This window comes from Hemiscyllium ocellatum, chromosome 17 (assembly GCF_020745735.1).
Source record: "Hemiscyllium ocellatum isolate sHemOce1 chromosome 17, sHemOce1.pat.X.cur, whole genome shotgun sequence".
NCBI classification, from domain to species: domain Eukaryota; kingdom Metazoa; phylum Chordata; class Chondrichthyes; order Orectolobiformes; family Hemiscylliidae; genus Hemiscyllium; species Hemiscyllium ocellatum.
The window spans coordinates 27,260,831-27,284,174 of record NC_083417.1 but is presented as its reverse complement, the minus strand read 5'-3'; the positions used below and the strand labels follow the sequence as shown (position 1 = coordinate 27,284,174).

At 38.2% G+C, this 23,344-nt stretch overlaps 1 protein-coding gene across 2 annotated transcripts in view; it reads left to right on the top strand.

Moving 5' to 3' along the window:
- dhx38 (DEAH (Asp-Glu-Ala-His) box polypeptide 38) overlaps window positions 1-23,344 on the top strand; it is a 126,253-nt gene that overhangs the window by 91,095 nt on the left and 11,814 nt on the right. For both annotated transcript variants that reach the window (XM_060838008.1, XM_060838009.1), the window contains exons 25-26: window positions 2,899-2,994; window positions 4,087-4,208. In XM_060838008.1, coding sequence (XP_060693991.1) covers window positions 2,899-2,994; window positions 4,087-4,208 — 218 coding nt within the window. The remainder of the gene's footprint in view (window positions 1-2,898; window positions 2,995-4,086; window positions 4,209-23,344) is intronic.

Below are 23,344 nucleotides of genomic sequence, written 5' to 3'. Positions count from 1 at the left end.
ATAAGGTTCTCCACAGTAAACTATTGCACAAAATATGGAAGCATGGGATTGAGGGTGATTTAGTGGTTTGGATCAGAAATTGGCCAGCTGAAAGAAGACAGAGGATGGTGATTGATGGGAAATGTTCATCCTGGAGTTCAGTTACTAGTGGTGTACTGCAAGGAGTTGATTTGGGGCCACTGCAGTTTGTCATTTTTATAAATGACCTGGTTGAGGGTGAAGAAGAATGGGATAGTAAATTTGCAGATGACAATAAGGTCGGTGGAGTTGTGGACAGTGCTGAAGGGTGTTGCAGGTACAGAGGGACACATAAACTGCAGAGTTGGGCTGAGTGGTGGCACATGGATTTAGTAAGGGGAGGTCATGCCTGACAAACTTGTTGTGAATTCTTTAAAGAGGTGACAAGTAGGTTAGACCAGGGAAACCCAGTGGATGTGGTCTATCTAGACTTCCAAAAGGCCTTTGATAAGGTGCCACACAGGAGGCTGCTGAGCAAGGTGAGGGCCCATGGTGTTTGAGGTGAGCTACTGGGATGGATTGAGGATTGGCTGTCTGACAGAAGGCAGAGGGTTGGGATAAAAGATGCTTTTTCGGAATGGCAGCCGGTGACAAGCGGTGTCCTGCAGGGTTCAGTGTTTTGGGCCATAGCTGTTCACAGTATATATTAATGATCTGGATGAAGGGACTGGGGGCATTCTAGCGAAGTTTGCCGATGATATGAAGTTAGGTGGACAGGCAGGTAGTACTGAGGAAGTGGGGAGGCTGCAAGAAGGGTCTAGACAGTTTGGGAGAGTGGTCCAGGAAATGGCTGATGGAATTCAACGTGAGCAAATGCGAGGTCTTGCACTTTGGCAGAAAGAATAAAAGCATAGACTACTTTCTAAACGGTGAGAAAGTTCGTAAAGGCAAAGTACAAAGGGATCTGGGAGTGCTAGTCGAGGATTCTCTAAAGGTAAACATGCAGGTTGAGTCCATGATTAAGAAAGCAAATGCAATGTTGTCACTTATCTCAAGAGGGTTGGAATATAAAAGCACCGTTGTGCTACTGAGACTGTATAAAGCTCTGGTTAGGCCCCGTTTGGAGTACTGTGTCCAGTTTTGGTCTCCACACCTCAGGAAGGACATAATGGCACTGGAACGTGTCCAGCGGAGATTCACACGGATGATCCCTGGAATGGTTGGTCTAACATACGAGGAACGGCTGAGGATCCTGGGATTGTATTCATTGGAGTTTAGAAGATTAAGGGGAGACTTAATAGAAACTTACAAGATAATACATGGCTTGGAAAAGGTGGACGCTAGGAAATGTTTTCCGTTAAGTGAGGAGACTAGGACCCGTGGACACAGCCTTAAAATTAGAGGGGGTCAATTCAGAACAGAAATGCGGAGACATTTTTTCAGCCAGAGAGTGGTGGGCCTGTGGAATTCATTGCCGCAGAGCGCAGTGGAGGCCGGGATGCTAAATGTCTTCAAGGCAGAGATTGATAGATTCTTGATATCTCGAGGAATTAAGGGCTACGGGGAGAATGTGGGTAAGTGGAGTTGAAATGCCCATCAGCCATGATTGAATGGCGGAGTGGACTCGATGGGCCGAATGGCCTTACTTCCACTCCTATGTCTTATGGTCTTAAATAAAGTTTCATGTGGAAAAGAGTGAGGTGATTCACTTTGGAAGCAGCAACAGGAATAGAGAGCTGATGAAGGGCTTATGCTCGAAACGTCGAATTCTCTATTCCTGAGATGCTGCCTGGCCTGCTGTGCTTTGACCAGCAACACATTTGCAGCTGTGATCTCCAGCATCTGCAGACCTCATTTTTTACAGGAATAGAGAGTACTGGGCTAATTCTAAGATTCTTGGTAGTGTAGATGAGCAGAGAGATCTTGGTGTGCATGTACACAGATCCCTAAAAGTTGCCACCCAGGTTGGCAGGGTTTTAAGAAAGCATACGATGTGTTAGCTGTTATTGGTAGAGGGACTGAGTTTCGGAGCCATGAGGTCATGTTGCAGCTGTACAAAACTCTGGTGTGGCTCAACTTGGAGTATTGTGTATAGTTCTGGTCACTGCATTATAGAAAAGGGGCGGCATGGTGGTTCAGTGGTTAGCACTGCTGCCTCACAGCACCAGGGTCCCAGGTTCAATTTCAGCCTCAGGCGACTGTCTGTATGGAGTTTGCATATTCTCCCCATGTCTGCGTGGGTTTCCTCTGGGAGCTCTGGTTTCCTCCCGCAATCCAAAGATGTGCAGGTTAGCGGAATTGGCCTTGCTAAATTGCCCATAGTGTTAGGTGCTTTAGTCAGAGGGAAATGGGTCTGGGTGGGTTACTCTTCGGAGGGTCAGTGTGGACTGGTTAGGCCGAAAGGCCTGTTTCCACACTGTTGGGAATCTAATCTAATCTATGTTTAAAAAAAAGATGTGGAAGCTTTGGAAAGGGTTCAGAGGAGATTTACTAGGATGTTGCCTGGTATGGAGGAAAGTTCTTAGCGAGTAAAAGCTGAGGGACTTGATGTTTTCGTTAGAGAGGAGAAGGTTGAGAGGTGATTTAATTGAGACATTATATGATATATGAAGGGTTAGATAGGATGGACAGTGAAAACCTTTTTCCTCGGATGGTGATGACGAGCACAAGAGGACATATCTTTAAATTGAGGGGTGATAGATATAGGACAGATGTCAGAGGTAATTTCTTTACTCAGAGAGTAGGGGCATGGAACACCCTGTCTGCAACAGTAGTAAATTTGCTAAATTTAAGGGCATTTAAATGGTCATTGGATAAATGTATGGATGCAAATAGAATAGTGTAGGTTAGGTGGGCTTCATATTGGTCTCGCAGGTTGGTGCAACATTAAGGGCCAAAGGACCTGTACAGCGCTGTAATGTTCTATATTCTATTTCTCAGGAGTACATGCAGTGTGTTACTGCAGTGGATGGAGAGTGGCTCGCTGAACTTGGACCAATGTTTTACAGTGTCAAGCAAGCTGGTAAAACTCGACAGGTAAGGTAGTACAACTGCATAATAACTTGACTTTTTCAAAGGTTGGCCTTTGCACCAGCATCTACAGTAGTCAAAATAAGAGTGGAGATATTAGGCACAAATGATAATCTTATGGGGGCAAAGGGCATAGCTGGGATATTAAATGACAAATTTGCACTATAGTATGCTGCCAATATATTAGTTAAGTAAGAGCTAGTAAGGTAAAGTCGCCGTAGTACTGCCTGACCATGGGGCTGCTCTCATGAAAGAGAGATGACTGGTGGTGATTTAATCTTAGGCTCACCACACCTTAGGCGAGGGGAGAGGTTGAGAAGAGTCCTTCATGGGTAACTTCAGTTAGTGCAAAAATTGAACCCATGTGTTGGCATCCTTCTGCATTCCAAACCAGCTGACTGAGCCTTGATAGGTAGTAGTTGTATTGGAAATGAGATTAATTCTTTTTTTGTGTGTTGTATCCATTTGATTTGTATAGGAACCAGTATTCTCTGAATTGTAATGTTCAGGGTAATGGTTTTTTGGTTACTAAGTGGCTACGTTCAAACTTGTATTCAAACAAGGGTGAAGCTTGTTCCAAATTTTTCAATATATTACTTAAATGGTTTAAGGGTCACTGAAGAGCAGTTGGAGCATGACTGAGATGCAGAAAGACACAGATTCTATGTTAAGCTATATTGCTGCTTGGTTCAACTGCTGAGAAGGCCACTTACTACATTAGTTTTGAATAGATTCTGTGAATGGAGCAAAATGTCTAACTTTGAATAATGGGAAGATTTGCAGCTTTCATATTAAGTTCTCCTCCCTACCATCCACCACCATCTTCAAACCAATATGCCAGAAATAACAAACTTCCTAAAGTGAAATTGAGGAAATCAAAGAACCATACAGTATTGATTCATTATGTCTCCAAAATAAATTGAAAAAATTGTAATCTGCTTCCCGTACAGTGTACAATTCATGCTGTTGTCAGCAAGCTGTTGAAGTGGGAGATGCTGTATATTTATTCTCCAGAGACCAGTAAAAGATAATACATTGGAGAGTGATGTAATTCAGTATGCTTCTTGAATTATCATGCAGTTTGATGATTTTCAATAGGAAAATCGCCGTCGTGCCAAAGAAGAATTGTCTTCTATGGAAGAAGAAATGGCTATGGCACAGGAGCAACTACGGGCACGCAAGGAGGAACAAGAGAAAAAGCATATTCTAAATAGTGCAAGGTATGGATCATTTTTGTAGTAATCCCTAAAACACTCTGTTGAATTTGCATCACTTTATATTTTTCAAAATACTGAACATGTCTGTAAGCTTTAAAGGACTAGCCATCCATGAAACATTCATTATATTCTCCATTAAATAATGATGTCACCCAGTAATGTGCACAGCAATGCTGCCTCATTTTATCATAAAATGTTTATCAATCTATACCAGAAACATTAAAACAGGATAACTGTGTAATGTTAGTTCAAAATTTGTGCAAGGATTTTTAATGGGGAGAGGTATGATTTTTGTGTAGATGTTTGAGTGATCCTCTTTCTCTCTGATCTGTCAGCTTAAAATTGTTGTTATGACTTAGATACTAGATACATTTGTCAACATTTTCAAAATAGATTTAGAAAAGAATGACAAGAAGAAAAGTCAAAAGACAAGAATTTAAATGTGAGCTTCAGAATTTGGATAATTAAGAATTTACTGACTATGAAGAAATGCAATCAGCTATACTGTTAGCACATCTAGTGTCGATTTTCTCAATTTTGATTGTATGCCTTTTGGAATTTTATGTTTTCACTGAATACAGCTGTCTGGGAAAAGAACTGCACTATAATTCTGTCTCTTAGTTTTCAGCTGTATGATCAACAGAGGGCACCACAGTTTCATTAATACTCACGTACTTTCGAACTCTCAGACATTTGTGGTTGTAATATTCCAAGGATCAGTAAGAAATCTGCTTTGTGTTGTAATATTAAATTGAATTTGCATGGCGCCCTCCAGGTATTCAGTACATCCCTAAATACTTTGTAAAATATAAGAATTTTTTAAAGTGCAGTTTAGTGTAAAACAAGTCAGTTTACCTAGAGAGAGATCCCATAAGCAGCAAATAAGATAAGATCTGATAACCATTTTCAAAATCATGAGAATTGTTAATATAGGGAGAATATAGGGAGAAACTGTTCCCACTCTTAAGAAAAACAAGAAAAAGTGATCTACAAAAGAAGGAAGGGTGAAGTGAGAAAAACATTGTCACACAACAAGTAGTTAGGGTATGGAATGTACTGCCAGGAACTGTGATGGACGCAGGTTAATTGAGGCATTCAAGAGGGCGTTGGATAATTATTTGGTTAAAAGTAACGTGCAGATGTACGGGAAAAAAAGCAAGATATTGGCATTAGTTAACAATGCCAATGTATCGAGTTGGTGCAGTCACAGTAGATCGAATGTCATCCTCTTGAGCTTTAAGAATTCAGTGAAGTCTTTGGTATATCTGGTTTTGATGACATTCGTTGTGAGATAAATGTTGAGAAAAAGTCTCTGTCTCTCTTTGACTAGCTTCATGGGGTCTTTATTTTAATTGTGTAATTTCATTTGAGAGTTGCCTCAACTGACAACACAGCACAACCTCAGTATTGGACCACAGTTCTGTGACAGAATAGTTGGTAAAGTTCTGAAGTGGGATTTGAATCTATACTCTGAAACAAAACTACTAATTTAGCTCAGCAATAACATTTTCAATTTGAATTTCAAACAAATTGTCTCATAATGCTTCACTACTTCTTGTGTCCTGTTTTTAAACTTTTCATCTATTTGCTTTAGGAATTTGCACCATTTCACATGACTTGACTCTAAACTTTTACCTTGGATTCTAAACTTATTATATGTACTGCATAAACCTTGATAGTCAGCTTTCTGCAGATTTGTATCTAGTTTCTGCTTCAACTTTAACAATTGTCTTGGCTGTTGCACTTATCACTTACCTAAGCCATAAGAACAAACATAGTGTTGGAGGTAGTATGTGGATGTAGGTTTGCTTGCTGAGCTGGAAGGTTCATTTCCAGATGTTTCATCACCCTACTAGGTAACATCTTCAGTGGGCCTCAGGTAATGCACTGCTGATAAGTCCTGCTTTCTGTTTATAAGTTTGGGTTTATTTGAGTTTGTGATGTCATTTCCTGTGGTGAAGTCACTTCCTCTTTCTCAGGAGGTGGTAGATGTGTTTGTTGATAGAGTTCTGGTTGGAATGCCATGCTTCTAGGAATTATTGTGCGTGTCTTTGTTTGGCTTATCCTAGGATAGATGTGTTGTCCCAGTCGAAGTGGTGTCCTTCATCATCTGTATATAAGGATATTTGTGAGAGACAGTCATGTCTTTTTGTGTTGATGTTAATGTATCCTAATGGCTAGTTTTCTGTCTGTTTGTCCAATGTAGTGTTTGTTACAGTTCTTGCACGGTAATTTGTAAATGACATTAGTTCTGCTTATTGCCTGTATAGGGTCTTTCAAGTTCATTAGCTGCTGTTTCAGTGTGTTGGTGTGTTTGTGGGCCACCACGATGCCAAGGGGTCTGAATAGTCTGGCAGTCTTTTCCGAGATATCTTTTTATGTAGGGGAGAGTGGCTAGGGTTTCTGAACGTGTTTGTTTGGGTTTTGTCACTGAGAAATCGGCGGACTGTGTTCATTGGGTACCCATTCTTTTTGAATACACGGTATAGTTGATTTTCCTCAGCGCTGCGTAGTTCCTCTGTGCTGCAGTGTGTGTTGGCTTGTTAAAATAATGTTTTGATGCAACTTTGTTTGTAGATGTTGGGATGATTGCTTCTGTAGTTCAATATTTGGCCCATATGTGTTGTTTTCCTGTAGACACTGGTTTGAAGTTGCCCATTGGCTGTTAGCAGAACAGGTTTGAGGTGCCACACGGCATAATCCTGTTCCTTTTTGAATGCTGTTATGATTCTAACTGGTTCTTCTTCTGTAAAGGCACTTGGCTTAGTTGCCTAGAGCTATTTGCACATTAGTTATTCTTTAACAAATAGTTTTGAAAGGATAGTGGGATAAGGGGAATTTTAGAATTTTCATAAGAATGTGCAGACTAGATTTCCATGATCTACATTAAAGTGAAGTAAACTAAAGTCACCATGGTCTTACCAGACCATAGAGCTGCTTTCTTACTAGAGTTATTAAGTTTGAGCTGACATCAGGTGAGGGGAGAGATTGAGAAAATCCTTTGATTAACTTCAGCCAGTGCAGGAATTGAGCCCATGCTGTGGCATCACTCTGCATCACAAACCAGTCTTTATTGAAAAAAGGATTTGAGTAGTTTTTCTATCACATCATGGTTGCGTTCTTGTGCAATCCTGCATTATAGAAAAATCGCACTCGATAAACAGCGCTTAAGGTGTTGGCGATGTAATCGCAATGCTTTAAAAGCTCATGCTTTAGAAACCGTGTCCCCAATTTGCCAATCACGTGACAGCGAATTTATGTTCACAAAAGGTGCATTATAGCAGAACAACCTGCACTGGTGTAATGAAATTGTGCTTCAATTGTTAGAAATTCGGTTAGATCATATTTGCACGTACCATGTGTGGTTCTAGTCTCTTTATCTCAGGAAAGATGTTATTGCCATAGAGGGAATACAGTGAGATCTAGACTTGTTCTTGCGATGGTAGAATTGTCCTATGGAGAAGATATTGGGCAAACTGGCCCCATATTCTATGGAGCTTCAAAGAATGAGAGGTGATCTCATTGAATCCTACAAAATATTTCAAGGGGTAGTCAGCGAAAGCAACAGATGAGATGATCCCCCTGTTAAGGAGTCATAGTTGCTGTACCTGAATGTTAGCCTCAGGGACTTGTTGACAAAGACATCTAGGTGCCTTTTGTATATCTACGCTTTCCAACCTCTAACCATTTAAGAAATACTCTGCATATCTGTACCTCTTACCAAAGTGGATAACTCTGCATTTTCCTCATGTTCCATGCGTCATATTCCAAACCTCTTGGAACTGCTTTATATCTTCCATGTTTACACACATTCTTGCTTAGCTCTGTATCATCTGTATGTTTGGAAACATTTCATTTGATTTACATCCTGAATAGCTGGGGTCTAAGTGCAGATCCTTGCATTACTCCACTAGTCACACTCTGCTGATGCAAGAATGCTATGTTTATTCCTACTCGCTGCTTTCTGCCTGTTGGTCAATTAATATACTACTTCCTATCCCATGTGTTTTAATTTTATTAACCAACCATCAAAAGCCATCTAAACATACATATACATGACACTGCTTTATCAATGATTTTGGTAACATCTGTAAAAGAAACCTCCAAGCAGTTCTTCAAACATGATGTCCCATTTTGCAAATCCATGTTGACTATGCCCAATGATATTGTTATTAGCCAAATATTCATTTATCACATCCTTTATTAAAGTTTCCAATATTTTTACAACGACTCAGAAGTCTGCAGTTCTCTTTTCTATTGTTCTCTTGCTCCCTTCTTAAATAGTGGGGTAACGTTTGCTAGTTTCCAATCTGTTGGAATTATTTCAGAATTTGTAGAATTTTAGATGATCAATCAATCTGCTAGCTCCATAACCACCTCTTCAATGCTCTGGTTTGTAAATTCAGTTCCTGGGATCTTATTAACTTCAGGCTACACTCATTTCTCCAGTATAACCTTCTTTCTATCCCTCAACTCCTTATTCTCCCTAGTCACTTGGATCTGGGATAGTTCTTGAAGATTTATTGGATCTTTCTCAGCAAAACAGCCTCATTCCTGATGAAGAGCTTATGCTTTAAACATCAATTCTCTTGCTTCTTGGATGCTGCCGGACTGACTGTGCTTTGCCAGCACCGCACTCTTCGACTCTGAAACTCCAGCATCTGCAGGCCTCATTTTCTCATAGTATTTATTTTGCAAAGCACAGCATACTGATGATATTGTTCAGAAAATAGGCAAGTTTCCCATGTCAACTAAATTTTAGGTAGGAAACTAGTTGCTTGCACCATAGGAAAAGGAAGGAAAATTTCAAGCACTTTGAAATCACTCTGAAACCCTTGCTAACATTTGCTAAAATGTGGAGGTGCTGGTGTTGGACAGGGTGGACAGAGTCAGAAGTCACATGACACCAGGAATTGGTCCAACAAGTTTATTTGAAACCACAAGCTTTTGGAGCACTGATCCATCATCAGGTGAAGTTCACCTGGTGTCATGTGACTTCAAACAAGTATCTTGGAAAATGTCCATATTGCAGAGGAGGAGGTGCTCGACAGGTTAAAACACAAAGATAATGAATCCCAGGACCTGATCAGGTGTACACTAGAATTCTGTGGGAAGTTAGGGAAGTGATTACTGGGCCAGTTGCTGAGTTATTTGTATCATCAATAGCCATAGGTGAGGTGCTGGAGGACTGGAAGTTGGCTAACGTGTTACCATTATTTAAGGTGGTAAAGAAAAGCCAGGGAACTGTAGACCAGTGAGCCTGACATTGACGATTGGCAACTTGTTGGAGGGAATCCTGAGGGACAGGATTTATATGTATTTGGAAAGGCAAGGACTGATTAAGGATTGTTAACATGGATTTGTATGTGGGAAATCTTGTAACTTAATTAGGTTTTTGAAGAAGTAACAAATACATTGATGAGGGCAGAGTGGTGGACACGATCTTTATGTACTTCAGTGAAGTGTTTGACAAAGTTCTTTGTGGTAGATTGGTTAGCAGGATTAGATCACATGGAATACAGGGAGAACTAGCCAGTGGAAGTGGATGGAGGCTGGTACAAATACAAATTTAAAAGGCATCTAAATAGAAAGGGTTGAGAGAGATATGGGCCAATACTGGCAAACAGGACTAGATTAATTTAAGGTATCTGGTTGGCGTGGACAAATTTCTGTGCTCTATGACTGTCTGAGACGCCAGATGACTTGTGGACTTTGGAAAAGAACAAAACAACAGCCTGAAGGTTACTTGGAGACTGATTCTTGGCTAAAATAGCTCTTTTAGACACTGCAACCCCAGGAAGAGCTTTATGTTTAAACAGATAGCATAAGTTGGCTATCAATGAGGTGGGCACCTGGGAATTGATTACAATGAAAAGACACCAAATATTCAAGCAGATGGCTAATGTTGAATGGTACTTGAGACCTTGGAAAAGATGTTCAGTGTCTCAGGCACAGGACCAGAGTTGAGTTTTCTGAGAAGTGTTTAGCTGCTGTGGACACAGCATGAAGATTTGAAAGCTACCTGCCTAATCTCCCTCAGCAATCTTTGGAAGCCCATAGAGTATGAAGCCAAGTTAGAAATATTACTGTCTTTACCTGAGTGAAGCCAAGGTGACCCAAATGAACATTTTCAGAAAAGCAACCAAGAAGTCCACATCTGTGCCTATGAAACAATGTATCATGAAAGCCATTTAAGTAATCTTGCCAGTTTGATTGCTTTCTTTTGTTTATCCCTTAACTGTAGGTGTTTGTTTGTCTGTCGTTTGTGTGAATGTGGGCTGAAAACAATATTTTGGGTTTTTAGCATAGACATTACCTTGTTTAGTTTTTATCTCCTAAAGTGGTGTATTTAATAAATTAAGCCTTTTGATTCAGATACTAAACTGGTGTCTGGAATGAATTATTTGCCAAGTCAGGATTGGTTAGTTCAAAGTTTGGCTAGGAACTATTGGAGTAACAATTGGGTGTCTTTAACAGTTTTAATTTTACTGTGTTGCGAATAAAGAAGTACCAGAAACGCTGATTTGGTTTGGCTGCCTGTTCTGTGTCGTAGAAGTATTACATCAAAACAATCTATAGCTGATGTATCCCAGAATATTTGCTACTGTTTTTAATTTTGCCACTGCAAGCACACACACAATCCAGGGTGATTTCTTGTGGAGAAAGTTGCTGTTTCTGCTGAGCAGATTAGATTAGATTAGATTACTTACAGTGTGGAAACAGGCCCTTCGGCCCAAAAAGTCCACACCGACCCGCCACCCACCCATACCCCTACCTAACACTACGGGCAATTTAGCTTGGCCAATTCACCTGACCTGCACATCTTTGGACTGTGGGAGAAAACCGGAGCACCCGGAGGAAACCCACGCAGACACGGGGAGAATGTGCAAACTCCACACAGTCAGTTGCCTGAGTCAGGAATTGAACCCAGATCTCTGGCGCTGTGAGGTAGCAGTGTTAACCACTGTGCCACCGTGCCGCCCTTTTGATCATGCAGACAGGAAATTGCGTGCTACTGATCAATGATTAAACCAATGTAGTTCTTTATGGAGTAGAAGGAGTAGAAGCTCATTTTAAACGAAGAATGAAAACATTCCCTGAAACACCATAACATTTTACGTTAGTTTGATGTTTGCATTCCATATAGTTAAACTGTTAATTGTAACATCTTTCTTTTATCATAGTAATAACTTTGGAAAGATGTGTCAATTTAAATGGCAAATGAAATATAATGTGGAAAAACTTAAGATTATCCATTTTATTGGAAGAAATGGATGTGCAAAGTATTGCTTGTTGGAAAGTGTCGATGTACAAAGGAATCTGGGTCTTTGTTGATAAGGCACTGAAGGCTAATATGTAGACGTAGCACGCTACTAAGAAGGCTAATGAAATGTTAGACTTTGTTGCCAGAGGATTTGAGGTCAGGAGTATTGGTGTCTTGCTTCAGTTATATAGAGGCTTGGTAGACCACACCTGAACTATTCACATTATGCCATACATTTGCCCACTCACTCAACTTGTTCAAGTCAAACTGTAGTATTTCTATCATCCTCACAGTTCACACTCCGTCCAAACTGATAGATTTCTAATTAACAATGGCTTTCAGGGTTATGGGTTGAAGAAAATGCATTGAAGTGTTTGAATGATTATGATCATATTGAATGGTAGGGTAGGCTTGATGGGCTAAATGGCTTGCAGTTATGTTCCCAAAGACATTAATTTGCATGGAAAGAATTGGCAGTGAGCTCTTGTTTTCTTCACACACTGGCAACACATGAGTGATGATCATCTTTTCTATGGATGAAAAAATGTTTGGAACTTACTGTCATTGGTGGGATATTCTGTTTATTCTTTAGAAATGAAGGATACCTCAGGTTTTGGTGCAGCATTTAAATATGTCTTGTGTGCTATGGAAGACTTACCAGCCATTAAATGATGTTTCATATAAGTGAATTGTCGTCTTCTTTTCTCAGTCTTGGACAAAGAAATATATCTTTGTACAATTATAATAGTCTTTCTGTTTATTCAGAAAAATAATGCAGACATTGTGTTTATTATATTCATAAAAAAGGGCAGAAAACTTAATTGTTGAGGTAAAATTTCCTTTAAACCCATTACAAATATTCTCAAACTAAGGCACTGCTATATTTGCAAAATCTTTTCTGTAGGATGTTGCCAGGGTTGGAGGATTTGAGCTATGGGGAGAGGCTGAATAGGCTGGGACTGTTTTCCCTGGAGCGTCGGAGGCTGAGGGGTGACCTTATAGAGGTTTACAAAACAGGGTCATGGATAGGATAAATCGACAAAGTCTTTTCCCTGGGGCCGGGGAGTCCAGAACCAGAGGGCATAGGTTTAGGGTGAGAGGGGAAAGATATAAAAGAGACCTACGGGGCAACGTTTTCACACAGAAGGTGGTATGTGTATGGAATGAGCTGCCAAAGAAAATTGTGGAGGCTGGTACAATTGCAATATTTTAAAGGCATTTGGATGGGTATATGAATAGAAAGGGTTTGGAGAGATTTGGGCTGGGAGCTGGCAGGTGGGACTAGATTGTGTTGGGATATGTGGTTGGACTGAAGGGTCTGTTTCCATGCTGTACATCTCTATGACTGTATCTGCAGATCTATAAAATTAATATTCTATTAAGTAAAAATCATGACAAATGGATACAAACTTGATAAACATTTGACCATGTGGGGCACTCCCCAAATTCCCGTGGATGGAGAAATCTAAAGAATTATTAAGATTACACTTGATCAATAATTTTATAGGTATGCAGATACAGAAAAGATTTTGCAAATATAGCAATGCCTTAGTCTGCTAAAACTGAAACTGTCATTGAAATATGAACCTAAAAGCAAAAATAGGAATCACAGTAACCAAACTAAAGAAATGACTAAGTTATTTAAACTGCAGCAGTATATTTTCAACCTTATTTAGAAGTGTATTACTTATATTAATGAGCTTGTAATGTTCCATTCAAGAATAGATGCTTGCCCATTATGAATTTGTCATTTTTTGATTTTCTCCCCCTTTTCTTTTCATTTTATTAAATAAACCTTTGTGCGTAATCATTATTTTCCATCAATAAGCAACAAAACTAATTCTCTTTAAAGATCCCTGGTATCTGAATAAGCACATAACCATTGACCCTTCCATTACTTTTTCTCATTTCCTCTGGACCACATCTTCTGCATTGATGGTGCAGCACATTGGAACACTTCGCCATTGTGCTGCCCTGAGAATCTTTTTGTATATTAATGCATTGCTAATCAAATTGAGGTCATGTAACTCTGCTTTGCAGCCCTTGATCTTTGTAAGGTGTGTGCTTGAATTCAGCACTACTGTTTTTCTATACTTTGGCACTAATGTCTTGCATTGATATGGAATTAAATTAATTTTTTTTAATGAGCATTGAATAGAGACTTAAATGACATTAATCTATCATTAATCTATCCTTGCACTCGAAGCAAAAGAAGCTAAAACGTTGTGTACATTATGCCCTTGTTTTGAAATTAAGGACAGATGATAATCCTTTTTAATGTGCATGTGAACTGGCTGTGACCCTAATATGGCAACTAAATACAGGGATTTGTATAATATATTTTCTGATTAAAAAAGACACTAAATCAATATTAGTAGTTCAGTGTACAGACTAATTAAACGAATAATTTATCTGCATTTTTAGAACTGTATTTCTGTAAGCCAAAATATTTCAGACATTTCAGTTCCAACATAAATGTTGATTGGTATTTCTCATTTGGAATAAAGATAATTAAAATAGTGTTTTCCGTTGTTTCAGTGATCCTATATTCAAATGCAAATGGTGTAATTGTCAGGTGAACAGATTGTATATCTCGCGTTTAATGTGACAGTATCCTGATTAATTTAAATTATGCATTCTGTAATATAAATCTAACAATGCAAGTAATTACTTGATCATTACTGAGTTTCAGCATTTTCCACAGTTGATATTGTAAGGAGATTTTATAAATATTCCACACAATTCACGTAGGGCAAATTTGATTGTGTTATATAGTATTTGTTTTCTTGTTGTTTTTTTGTTTTGGCAATGGCTTTGTTATCTTTATTCACTACTATAATACTTCCAATGCATTATGGATGAGTTATGTATCTATTACAGTATTGTCCAATCACCTGGATCTGAATTGGAATCTAGCTGAATTTTACTTAGGTGACTGCTTTGAATGAAATGAGTTAGAGCAGTGCAAGGCAACTCCCAGTGGGCTCAAATCCAGAACACAAAATTCCCTTCACAATTCACACAAAATTTGTAAGTGCTGTCTGTTATGCAGAATTCTGAATCTCAATGTTTTTGGGAGGAAACAAAGAGCCTAACCTTTATTTTGATACCAGAAATGTGCAGTAGCATGTATATGATATGTTTGAAATTTCTTGAAATGAATTTAGTTGTAAGTTACCTTGACCTCACCCTACCCCTAACCTGCCTTATAACCAGGATTTTTAGATTTTTAAAAGCAGCTTTTTTGAGAGGGGGTGGTGGTAAATCACAGTATTTTTAAGTTCAAAAGCAGTCAACCAGAATTTTATATTGTTTAATATCCTGATCATTGATTCCTTTAAACTAATAGGTGAAATTAATATTTGTATAGACTAATTGGGAGAGACAATCAGGATCAGATTTAGAAAAGGTTGAAGGAGTACTGTATTTAGTCATTTTACATAATATATTGAGACAAATTTATTAGTAAAATTTGGAATTTGATAGATGAAGCTCCTTTTGTGAATACCTCTAAGTATGTTATGGAAATAGCTTAGAGGCTGAGAAATTTCAAGTATTTTCTGAACATTGTTTTGTATAATCATTAGTACTGCAATTAGACTTACAGTATGGAAGGCAACCATTTGGCCTGCATCCATTCTGGTTCCCTGCACAGCAATCAACCAATCCCATATCCTCAGTAATTGTTCATCCCCTTGGTAATTAAGAATATGTCTACCTCTGTCTTAAAATTATTTCAACATTCTGCCTTTTGAGGAAGGGAATTCCAAAGAGACAAAACCCTCTGAGAGCAAAAACAGTGGGCAACCCCTTATGTTTAAACTTTGACTTAGTTCTAGATTCTCCTATAATTCATTCTGTTAAGTCCACCAGGGTCTTGTATGTTTCAGTTAAGTCACCTCCGACATTTGGACAGATACCTGACTAGGAAAGGTTGGGCCAAACACAGGCAAACAGGACTAGTTTAGTTTGGGAAATTTTGTCGGCATGGACAAGTTGGACTGAAGCATCTGTTTCCATGCTGTATGACTCTATGACTGTTCTAAACTCCAGTGGATGTAGGCCTCGTCTTTCTTCAGAAGACAATATGCTAATTCCAGGTATTAGTCTCGTAAACTTTCCAATGCATTGACATCCTTCTGTAAACACACAGTACTCCATGTGGTCTCACCGATGCCATGCATGATTAAGCATAACTTCCCTACTGTTGTATTCAATTTTCCTCACAATAAACCAGCACATTTTTTTAACTTTCCTGATTACTTTCTGTACCTCCATACTAATCTTTTGCGATTCATATGCAAGGACACCCAGATCTCTGCATTTGAGCTATGCAAGTTCTCACTATTTAGATAATTCTTATTTATTCTTTCTGTCAAAATGGATAATTTCACATTTTCTCACAATGTATGCCATGTGCCAGATCTTTTGTCACTCCACCTATCCATACACCTTTGCAGGCTTCCTTAATCCTTTTCACAACTCACTTTCCTAGTAATCTTTGTGTCATCAGCAAATTTAGCTACCATACATTTGGTGTCTTTGTCCACATCATTTGAATAAGTTGAAAAGGGTTTCTTCAAGTACCTATCCAGTTTCCTTTTTGGAATCATTGGTCATGTCCGTGTCCATCCTTCCTCTCAACTGTCACGACCACCTACGCCCCCAATTAATTCTCTGGATCTTGGTGATGCTGGCTGGGCCGGCATTTCTTAACTTGACCCCAGTTGTTAAGAGTAAAAAATGAGGTCTGCAGTTGCTGGAGATCACAGCTGCAAATGTGTTGCTGGTCAAAGCACAGCAGGCCAGGCAGCATCTCAGGAATAGAGAATTCGACGTTTCGAGCATAAGCCCTTCATCAAGTCAATCACATTGCTATGGGTCTGGAGTCACATATTGGCCAGACCAGGTAAGAATGGCAGTTTCTTGCTTTAAAGGACATTTAGTGAACCGCCAGATTTTGCAACAATCCACACGGTAATCATTACACTCTTAATTCCAGATTATTATTGAATTCAAATTCCACCATCTGCTGTGGCGACATGGCACCCATGGTGTGTCCCCAGAGCATTAACAGGGTCTCTGGATTAAGGGTCTCCTGATGAAGAGCTTATGCTCAAAACATCGATTTTCCTGCTCCTCGGACACTGCCTGACTGGCTGTGCTTTTCCAACACCACACACTTCGTCTCTGGATTAATAGTCTAACGATAATATCACCAGGGCCATCACCACCTCAGGATCTTAAATCTATTGTTCCTTAATCTCCAAATCATCAACTAAAGGCTTTTCATTCAAAGAATAGCTTTTCTTGATTATCTTATTTAATCCTGTCAAAAATAAAACACAGAACTGCAAATGCTGAAGATCTGAGACAAAATCAGAAGTTGCTGGAAAAACCCAGAGGGGTCTGACGAAGAATCACTGGACTTGAAAATTTTAACTCTGCTTTCTCTCCACAGATGCTGCCAGAGCACCCGATAAGCTTAAACACATCTATTCAATTTCCCTTTTAATCTCTTTTACTCAAATCTAATCTTGTAGCTAAAATCCCTTATCCCTGGAAACGATCTGGTAAATTTCCCCATTCTCTCAAGAATGGTCACAATCTTTGTAAATTGTAGTGACTAGAATTAGATGCCATTCTCTGGTTGTGGCCTCACCAGAACTTTATGAAGGTTCAGCATAACCTCCCTGCTTTTATTTATAAAATTCAAGATCCAACGCGCTCTACTAATTAGTCTCTCAATATGTTGTGTCACCTTCAAAGATGCATACATGTAAGCACCCAGCTCCTTCTGCCCTTCCTTCACTCTTTAGAAGTGAACCATTGAGTCTGTGCTGATCGTCATTTTTACTTCTGCCAAAAAGACATTACCATACTCTTCTCTGTACAACGTTTCAACTGCCAGTTGTTTTACTGCTCTGCTAACTCCTGTGCGTTTCTTTAATGTAAATAAAATGTATGTTCCTGGCATTGATCCTTGGAACACGTAATGTTTATCATTCTGTAGATGAAAGTCAACAATTTACTATGACTCACTGTTTTCTGCCCTGAACGATTTTTATCACTGACACTGGCCCCTGCTATTCCATAAGCCTTAACTTTTTTTAAACTCAGCTTTTTTTGGAGCAAACGCTTTCCTAAAATCCATGTACATCCATTGCAGTCTGTTCATCAATCTACTGTTACTTCATCAAACAGTTTCAGTTAGATTATTTGAGTATGATCTACTTTTTACAAATCCTCCAAGTGCCTGTTGCTTATTGTCTTTGCCATGATTATTTTTGTAAAACCTTATGATTTTATCAATACATGATCTTAAACTGACTGTAGTTCATGCTTCCCAAAACCCCTTTCGCCTTTATCCCCATTTTAAGCCTTCACACTTAGTACCATCCCAGAGTGAAAATTGGGCAATGGAGCGGGGCAGAGGGACAGTTGTTGAGGCAAAAGTGAGGACTGCAGATGCTGGCGATTAGAGTCGAGAGTGTGGTGCTGGAAAAGCACAGCAGGTTAGGCAACAACCGAGGACCAGGAGAACCAATGTTTCAGGCAAAAGCCTTTCATCAGGAAGCTGTTGGTGAGGCCAGATGTTCAACCATGGAGTTACGGGCACATTTCACCTGTTGTTGAAAGATTCAGAATCTGTCGTTGTCAGTGATTGCTCTCAGTGCTGATTACATTATCTAATGTCCAAAATTTTTAAAAAACATACATTTTTAAATTGTCCAGCAGCTGATTGTAAGACTGATGGTTGAGTCAGATTTATAAGAATGTGTTTTAGTGCAAGTTAAATTGGTTCGTATTTTTCTGAATACTTAAAATATCAACATTACACTAAGGTTCTCTGAGGCTTTGTTTCAGAGCTGCCCATGTTGTGACCCACAGTTTGGAAGCTCCAAATAACCAAGTTTTTGCACCCATTTTCTCTTGTTTATCACATCATTGTTTATGTTTAGGAAAATTTTAAAAAATTAAATCTTAAATCGCCGTTCTTTTTAAAGTTAAGAGGATTGAACTCAAGACCGATCTAGGTTTCAATAATATTTCATTCACTGCAATATTAATATTCTACAAATCTGGAAAACTCAGAACCAATAAATTTTGCGAAAAACATATTCTTATGTATTCAAAAATTTATTTTTGTGCTTTTCCTTCCTTCTTTGACTCCAGTTTACAAGTATGAACAATTTTAATAGTTGTGAGATGCTTAAATTGTAGAATTGAGTTACATGGAAGACAAAAAAAACCTGTTAAATCATGAGGGTATCATGCATTTTTCCATTCTCTGGCTATCAGTAGTATAGAATAATGCATTGTTTTCTCTCCGTGTGAGTGAGATAGTGTTGCCTATATAAAGTCTAAGAGACATGCAAGCTCTGGATAGATCCAAATGGAATATTGCACCTGATGCTGGTCACCACAGTTTAAGAATGTTTGAATGTCCTTGAACACGAAAAGGAAATTCACCAGAATGATTTCAGGGACGACATGGTGGGTGTTTAGTAATAATTTAGATTGGAAAGGGTGCAAGGAGATTGAGGTAAGATTTTACAGAGATATAAAAGATTATGACAGGCTTGTATCTCATAGACAAAGAAAAACTATTCCCACTGGCTGATTATACAAGGAATAAGGGGTACTTTTAAAACTGGTCTGGGTGGGTTACTCTTCGGAGGGTCGGTGTGGACCGGTTAGGCCGAAGGGCCTGTTTCCACACTGTTGGGAATCTAATCTTTACCCATTCTTGAAGAAGAGTTATACCCGAAATGTTGACTTCTCCATCTCCAGGTGCTGCCTGTTTTCCTGTGTTCTTCCAGCCTCCTGCTTGTCTATATTTAAGACTTTGGCAAGAAACACGGACAATGTGAGGAAGGAACTTCTTATGCAGAATCTCAATAACTCAATGCTGCCATGATAGTTGATACAGATACAGTTAATAATTTTACAAGAAAATTAGATAGTCACTTGAAAGAAATAAGCCTGCAGGGCCGTGGGAGTAGAGTGAGTGAGTGGGACTGACTGAAATGCTCTGTGGGGCATGAGTTCAGTGGCTTCATCTACACCTTATTATAATTGATGCTTAAGTATCTAGAAGAAGAAATTTAGTTGTTTTTACCAATTTAGATATGAGAAAATTGAGGCAAAATTAAAATTGTTGATTTTTTTCAAGAAATATTTATTAATGCTTTGATTCAGTCTTATGTTATACTTATCTGTTCTGAGCATCTTAGTCATGACCATTATGGAAAACATTAATTCAGAATACTGTAAAACAAAATATAGTTACTTATGTATGCAGAGTTGATATTTGATGTTTGGTTTGACACAGTTTAATATATTTAATAACATTAATCTCTATATTTTTTCTTTAATGTCATTCTTTAAGGATTGTGATTACACTTTGTGTCGTCCTTGAGACAGAGCTGCTGTTAATTTGCAGACCTGAAAAACATCAGGGATTTGAGAACATTTTTCATGTAATATTGTGCCTCGGCTATCTTCGGTTATCAGGCAGCCATCAGTAGTTGCTGTCTCTGATATAACTCAGAGCAAGCAGCGGCCTTTCAGATTTACAAAATTGAATAGAAACAATAACCATCTAGCACGTAGATTGCTGGGGGATTTGTCTGGCTTTTTCCAGGAGAAGACAATTGTTCCAGTGACTTTCATCTTGGCTCTGACAGATTTTTTAATTCAATCCCTCTCCCCTCTCTCCCCTCTCTTTCTCCAGTGAATGAAATAATACTCTGCCATTTCTGGGCTAGAGAGATAAGGGCAATATTCTCTGTTCCTGTAGTCACCAAATATGGAATATAAAACACTGCAGTCCCTTTTTGAACTAGTTTTCAGTGAAAGAACTGGCAAGGTCACCTGTAGGGGTCACTGATGTGATATCAAATTATGATAGATTAAAAATGTGCAGACTGTGCATGTGAATGGTAAAACTGAGTCACTGCTAAATTTATTCATTTGTTAACATTCACCAACAGAAAATTCTCACAAACGATATGTGTTTTGCAGAAATATTTCACCTCTATGTTTGAAATGAATGCTAGACTTATAATAAGGGACAATCGGAGAGACTAAAGTGGAAAATCAAACAAAATGCATTTGTAAGACATTATACAAGTGCTGACAAAATGTGATTTGCAATGGTAGTAAACTGTAAGACAAATTATTCCAAGTTGTCGGTTAATAAAAGTAAGCAATTGAAAATTAGATAGGAATCTGTTTCAGTTTTTCCACTTTTCATTCACTTAGCTGTAATACAGAAAATACAGCAGTGGCTGATAATTTATGAGGGATCTGGAGTTCTCTTGTTCAAGATGTTCAGAGATTATATTGTTTAGTTGCATGTCCTTTTTTATGATTTGTGACTGACATTCAGCTCAGAGAAAAGCAAGGCTTTTGTTGTCGTCTTTGTGGGAATTTAATTTTAAAAGAGCATAATTTAATTTGGACCTATCTTAGGCTTTTCAAAACAGCATTGCTATTTTTCATGCTACTTTTTTTTTGCTTCCTTACTTTCACTTCAAATTACTTCCTGTTTTCTATTGCAGGATAATATATAAAAATTTGAACATGCTGTGTATGTGTCTATTATGAATAAAGTGGATGTTAGATTTTATGGTGAAGAGCATTTAGAGAGGTACTTTTTGTAGATTAGTGGAACACTGATTTTTCTTAATATGGAAAATATTGTGATGCAAAAGAATGACAAATGTTCCTTTCCATCCAAGAGTTACATAATTAACAAGAGGGTAAATCCTGTTTGATGGTAAATTCCATCCGCAATCCATTTCCTATTTTCAGGATTTTGTGAGGAATTATGATACACTTTGTTTTTGCTATCAGCATTACAACCAACCAAATCATCTTCTCTGAAGAAGGGTCAGTGGACCCGAAATGTTAATTCTGCTTTTTCTACGCAGGTGCTGCCAGACCTGAGTTTTTCCAGCAATGTGTTTTTGTTTCCGCTTTGAGTTGGATAATCACTTTGTTTTTGTGATTGCACAGAAGTTTCCAATACCTGACCTAAAAATGCAGTGCTGTAATAGTTACATAAAACATGATGTAATGTTTTCTACAGTTAGTGGAATTTATGAATATCTATCTATCTCTTATTTCATTTACCTGTATTTGACAATATAACCTTTGGTGAGATGTCTTTTCACATTTTCAATGTTCTTTTTACTTATGGACTTGTAAGCATCAAATCTACCATCCTAGGTAGGATTATTAAGAATATTACTATTTCCAATTCCCATTTCTAAAGTTTCTGTTTCTCTTCTGTTCTTCATGAATCAATGACCTGTCCAGTTTCAGTGGTAGAGGCAGTAATTTGATTGGTCAGCTAAATGACTGTGTTGCACATGGGAGCTCAGTATCTGAATTGACCACTAGAATTATAAAAGTGAATTTGGTTCTGTTATTGCTTAACATCTACATTCATACACTTGTATGAGAGAAGAAGGTGGAGTGTTGCTCAGATGAAACCAGGAATAAAATCATAGGCTTTTTTTTTGTCCATCTCCTTTCTACTTTAACATAGGGTGATAGAAGTCGGTTGTCCCCACTGTCAGCCTTGCTGAAATCAGTTAACTTATCATGGAGTGGGAATTGTACCGTGGTACATTCTGGTCATCACAGCTATATACCATTACACATGGTGAATTTACATGTTAAGTCTCCAGAACAGAGATGATTTTTTGTAATCCATAATCTTTCCCTTCAGGATGAGATTCTACATTTTGGTCATTTCTTTTTCTGGTTCTTACTGAAACTTGACTTGCCCTAAATTTAACTGGTGATAATACAAGTAACATGCTGATGGAATGATAACATTAACAACAAAGAAATACTCAATAATTGTGATTTGTTCAATGTTGTTTTGTCATTAGTACTAAATAACTGAATTCTAGTTAACAGGTCATAATCATTTCATTAAACAATTTTCATTTACACTTTAGACAGCAATTTGTAGCTATTATTTCAGTTATTGTGCCATTTGCAGAAAACACCTAGCAACTTTAACAAAGTGAGGCTCATAAATCTAGATAAAATCGTATTCTGGTAAGATATATTGGGTCAATAGTTAGTACAGTAAAAATATATTGATTGCAATATCTTTATACTCAATATTAACAGCAGAAATATTAACATTTAAAATTATAACCAATTATAAAAAATGATTGAATACACTCATTTCTAATTGCAACAATAGAGTGGTTTATCAGTCACACATTATTAACATTCCTGTATTCTTACTACAATGTAATAACTTGAAAACTGTGGAATTCAAATATTGTGAAACATGATGCTGGTGCTAATGAGCTTTATAAAATTCACTTAATAGCCTTATTTGGATGGATTATGTGGCCGTTGATTAATAGTCTTTTCCCTGTATAAACTATCTACCTCCAGCATTCACCGATGGAATATGTGATGACTCTTCCATCTGCTTCAGTCCAGTATTGAGCTTGAGATGTCTGAGCCCATTCTATTGGATGAGTTCACAATAGAAAACAGTCATTGTTTATCTCCACATTAGGTATTTTACGCCAGTGCAGCTGTAGCTTATTTACAATTACTTTGTCATGGCAGAATGAATATTGCATATTTCTTTGCATATGGTACTTGTCTCAGTGAATCTGGGAATGCTTTACGGTGACACTAGAATAAACCTTGGCATTGGAATGTACACTTTATGCTTTTTTAAATTGACTAATGTCTAAATAAGAAATACACATTATACGTTTTGCTGGTCTGGATTATGGGGTTCACCTTGTCTCTTCTCAACCAGCCTTTATATTTGACGGATCATCCTTCATCATTTCCATTATCTCCATCATAATTCCACTAACAAAAT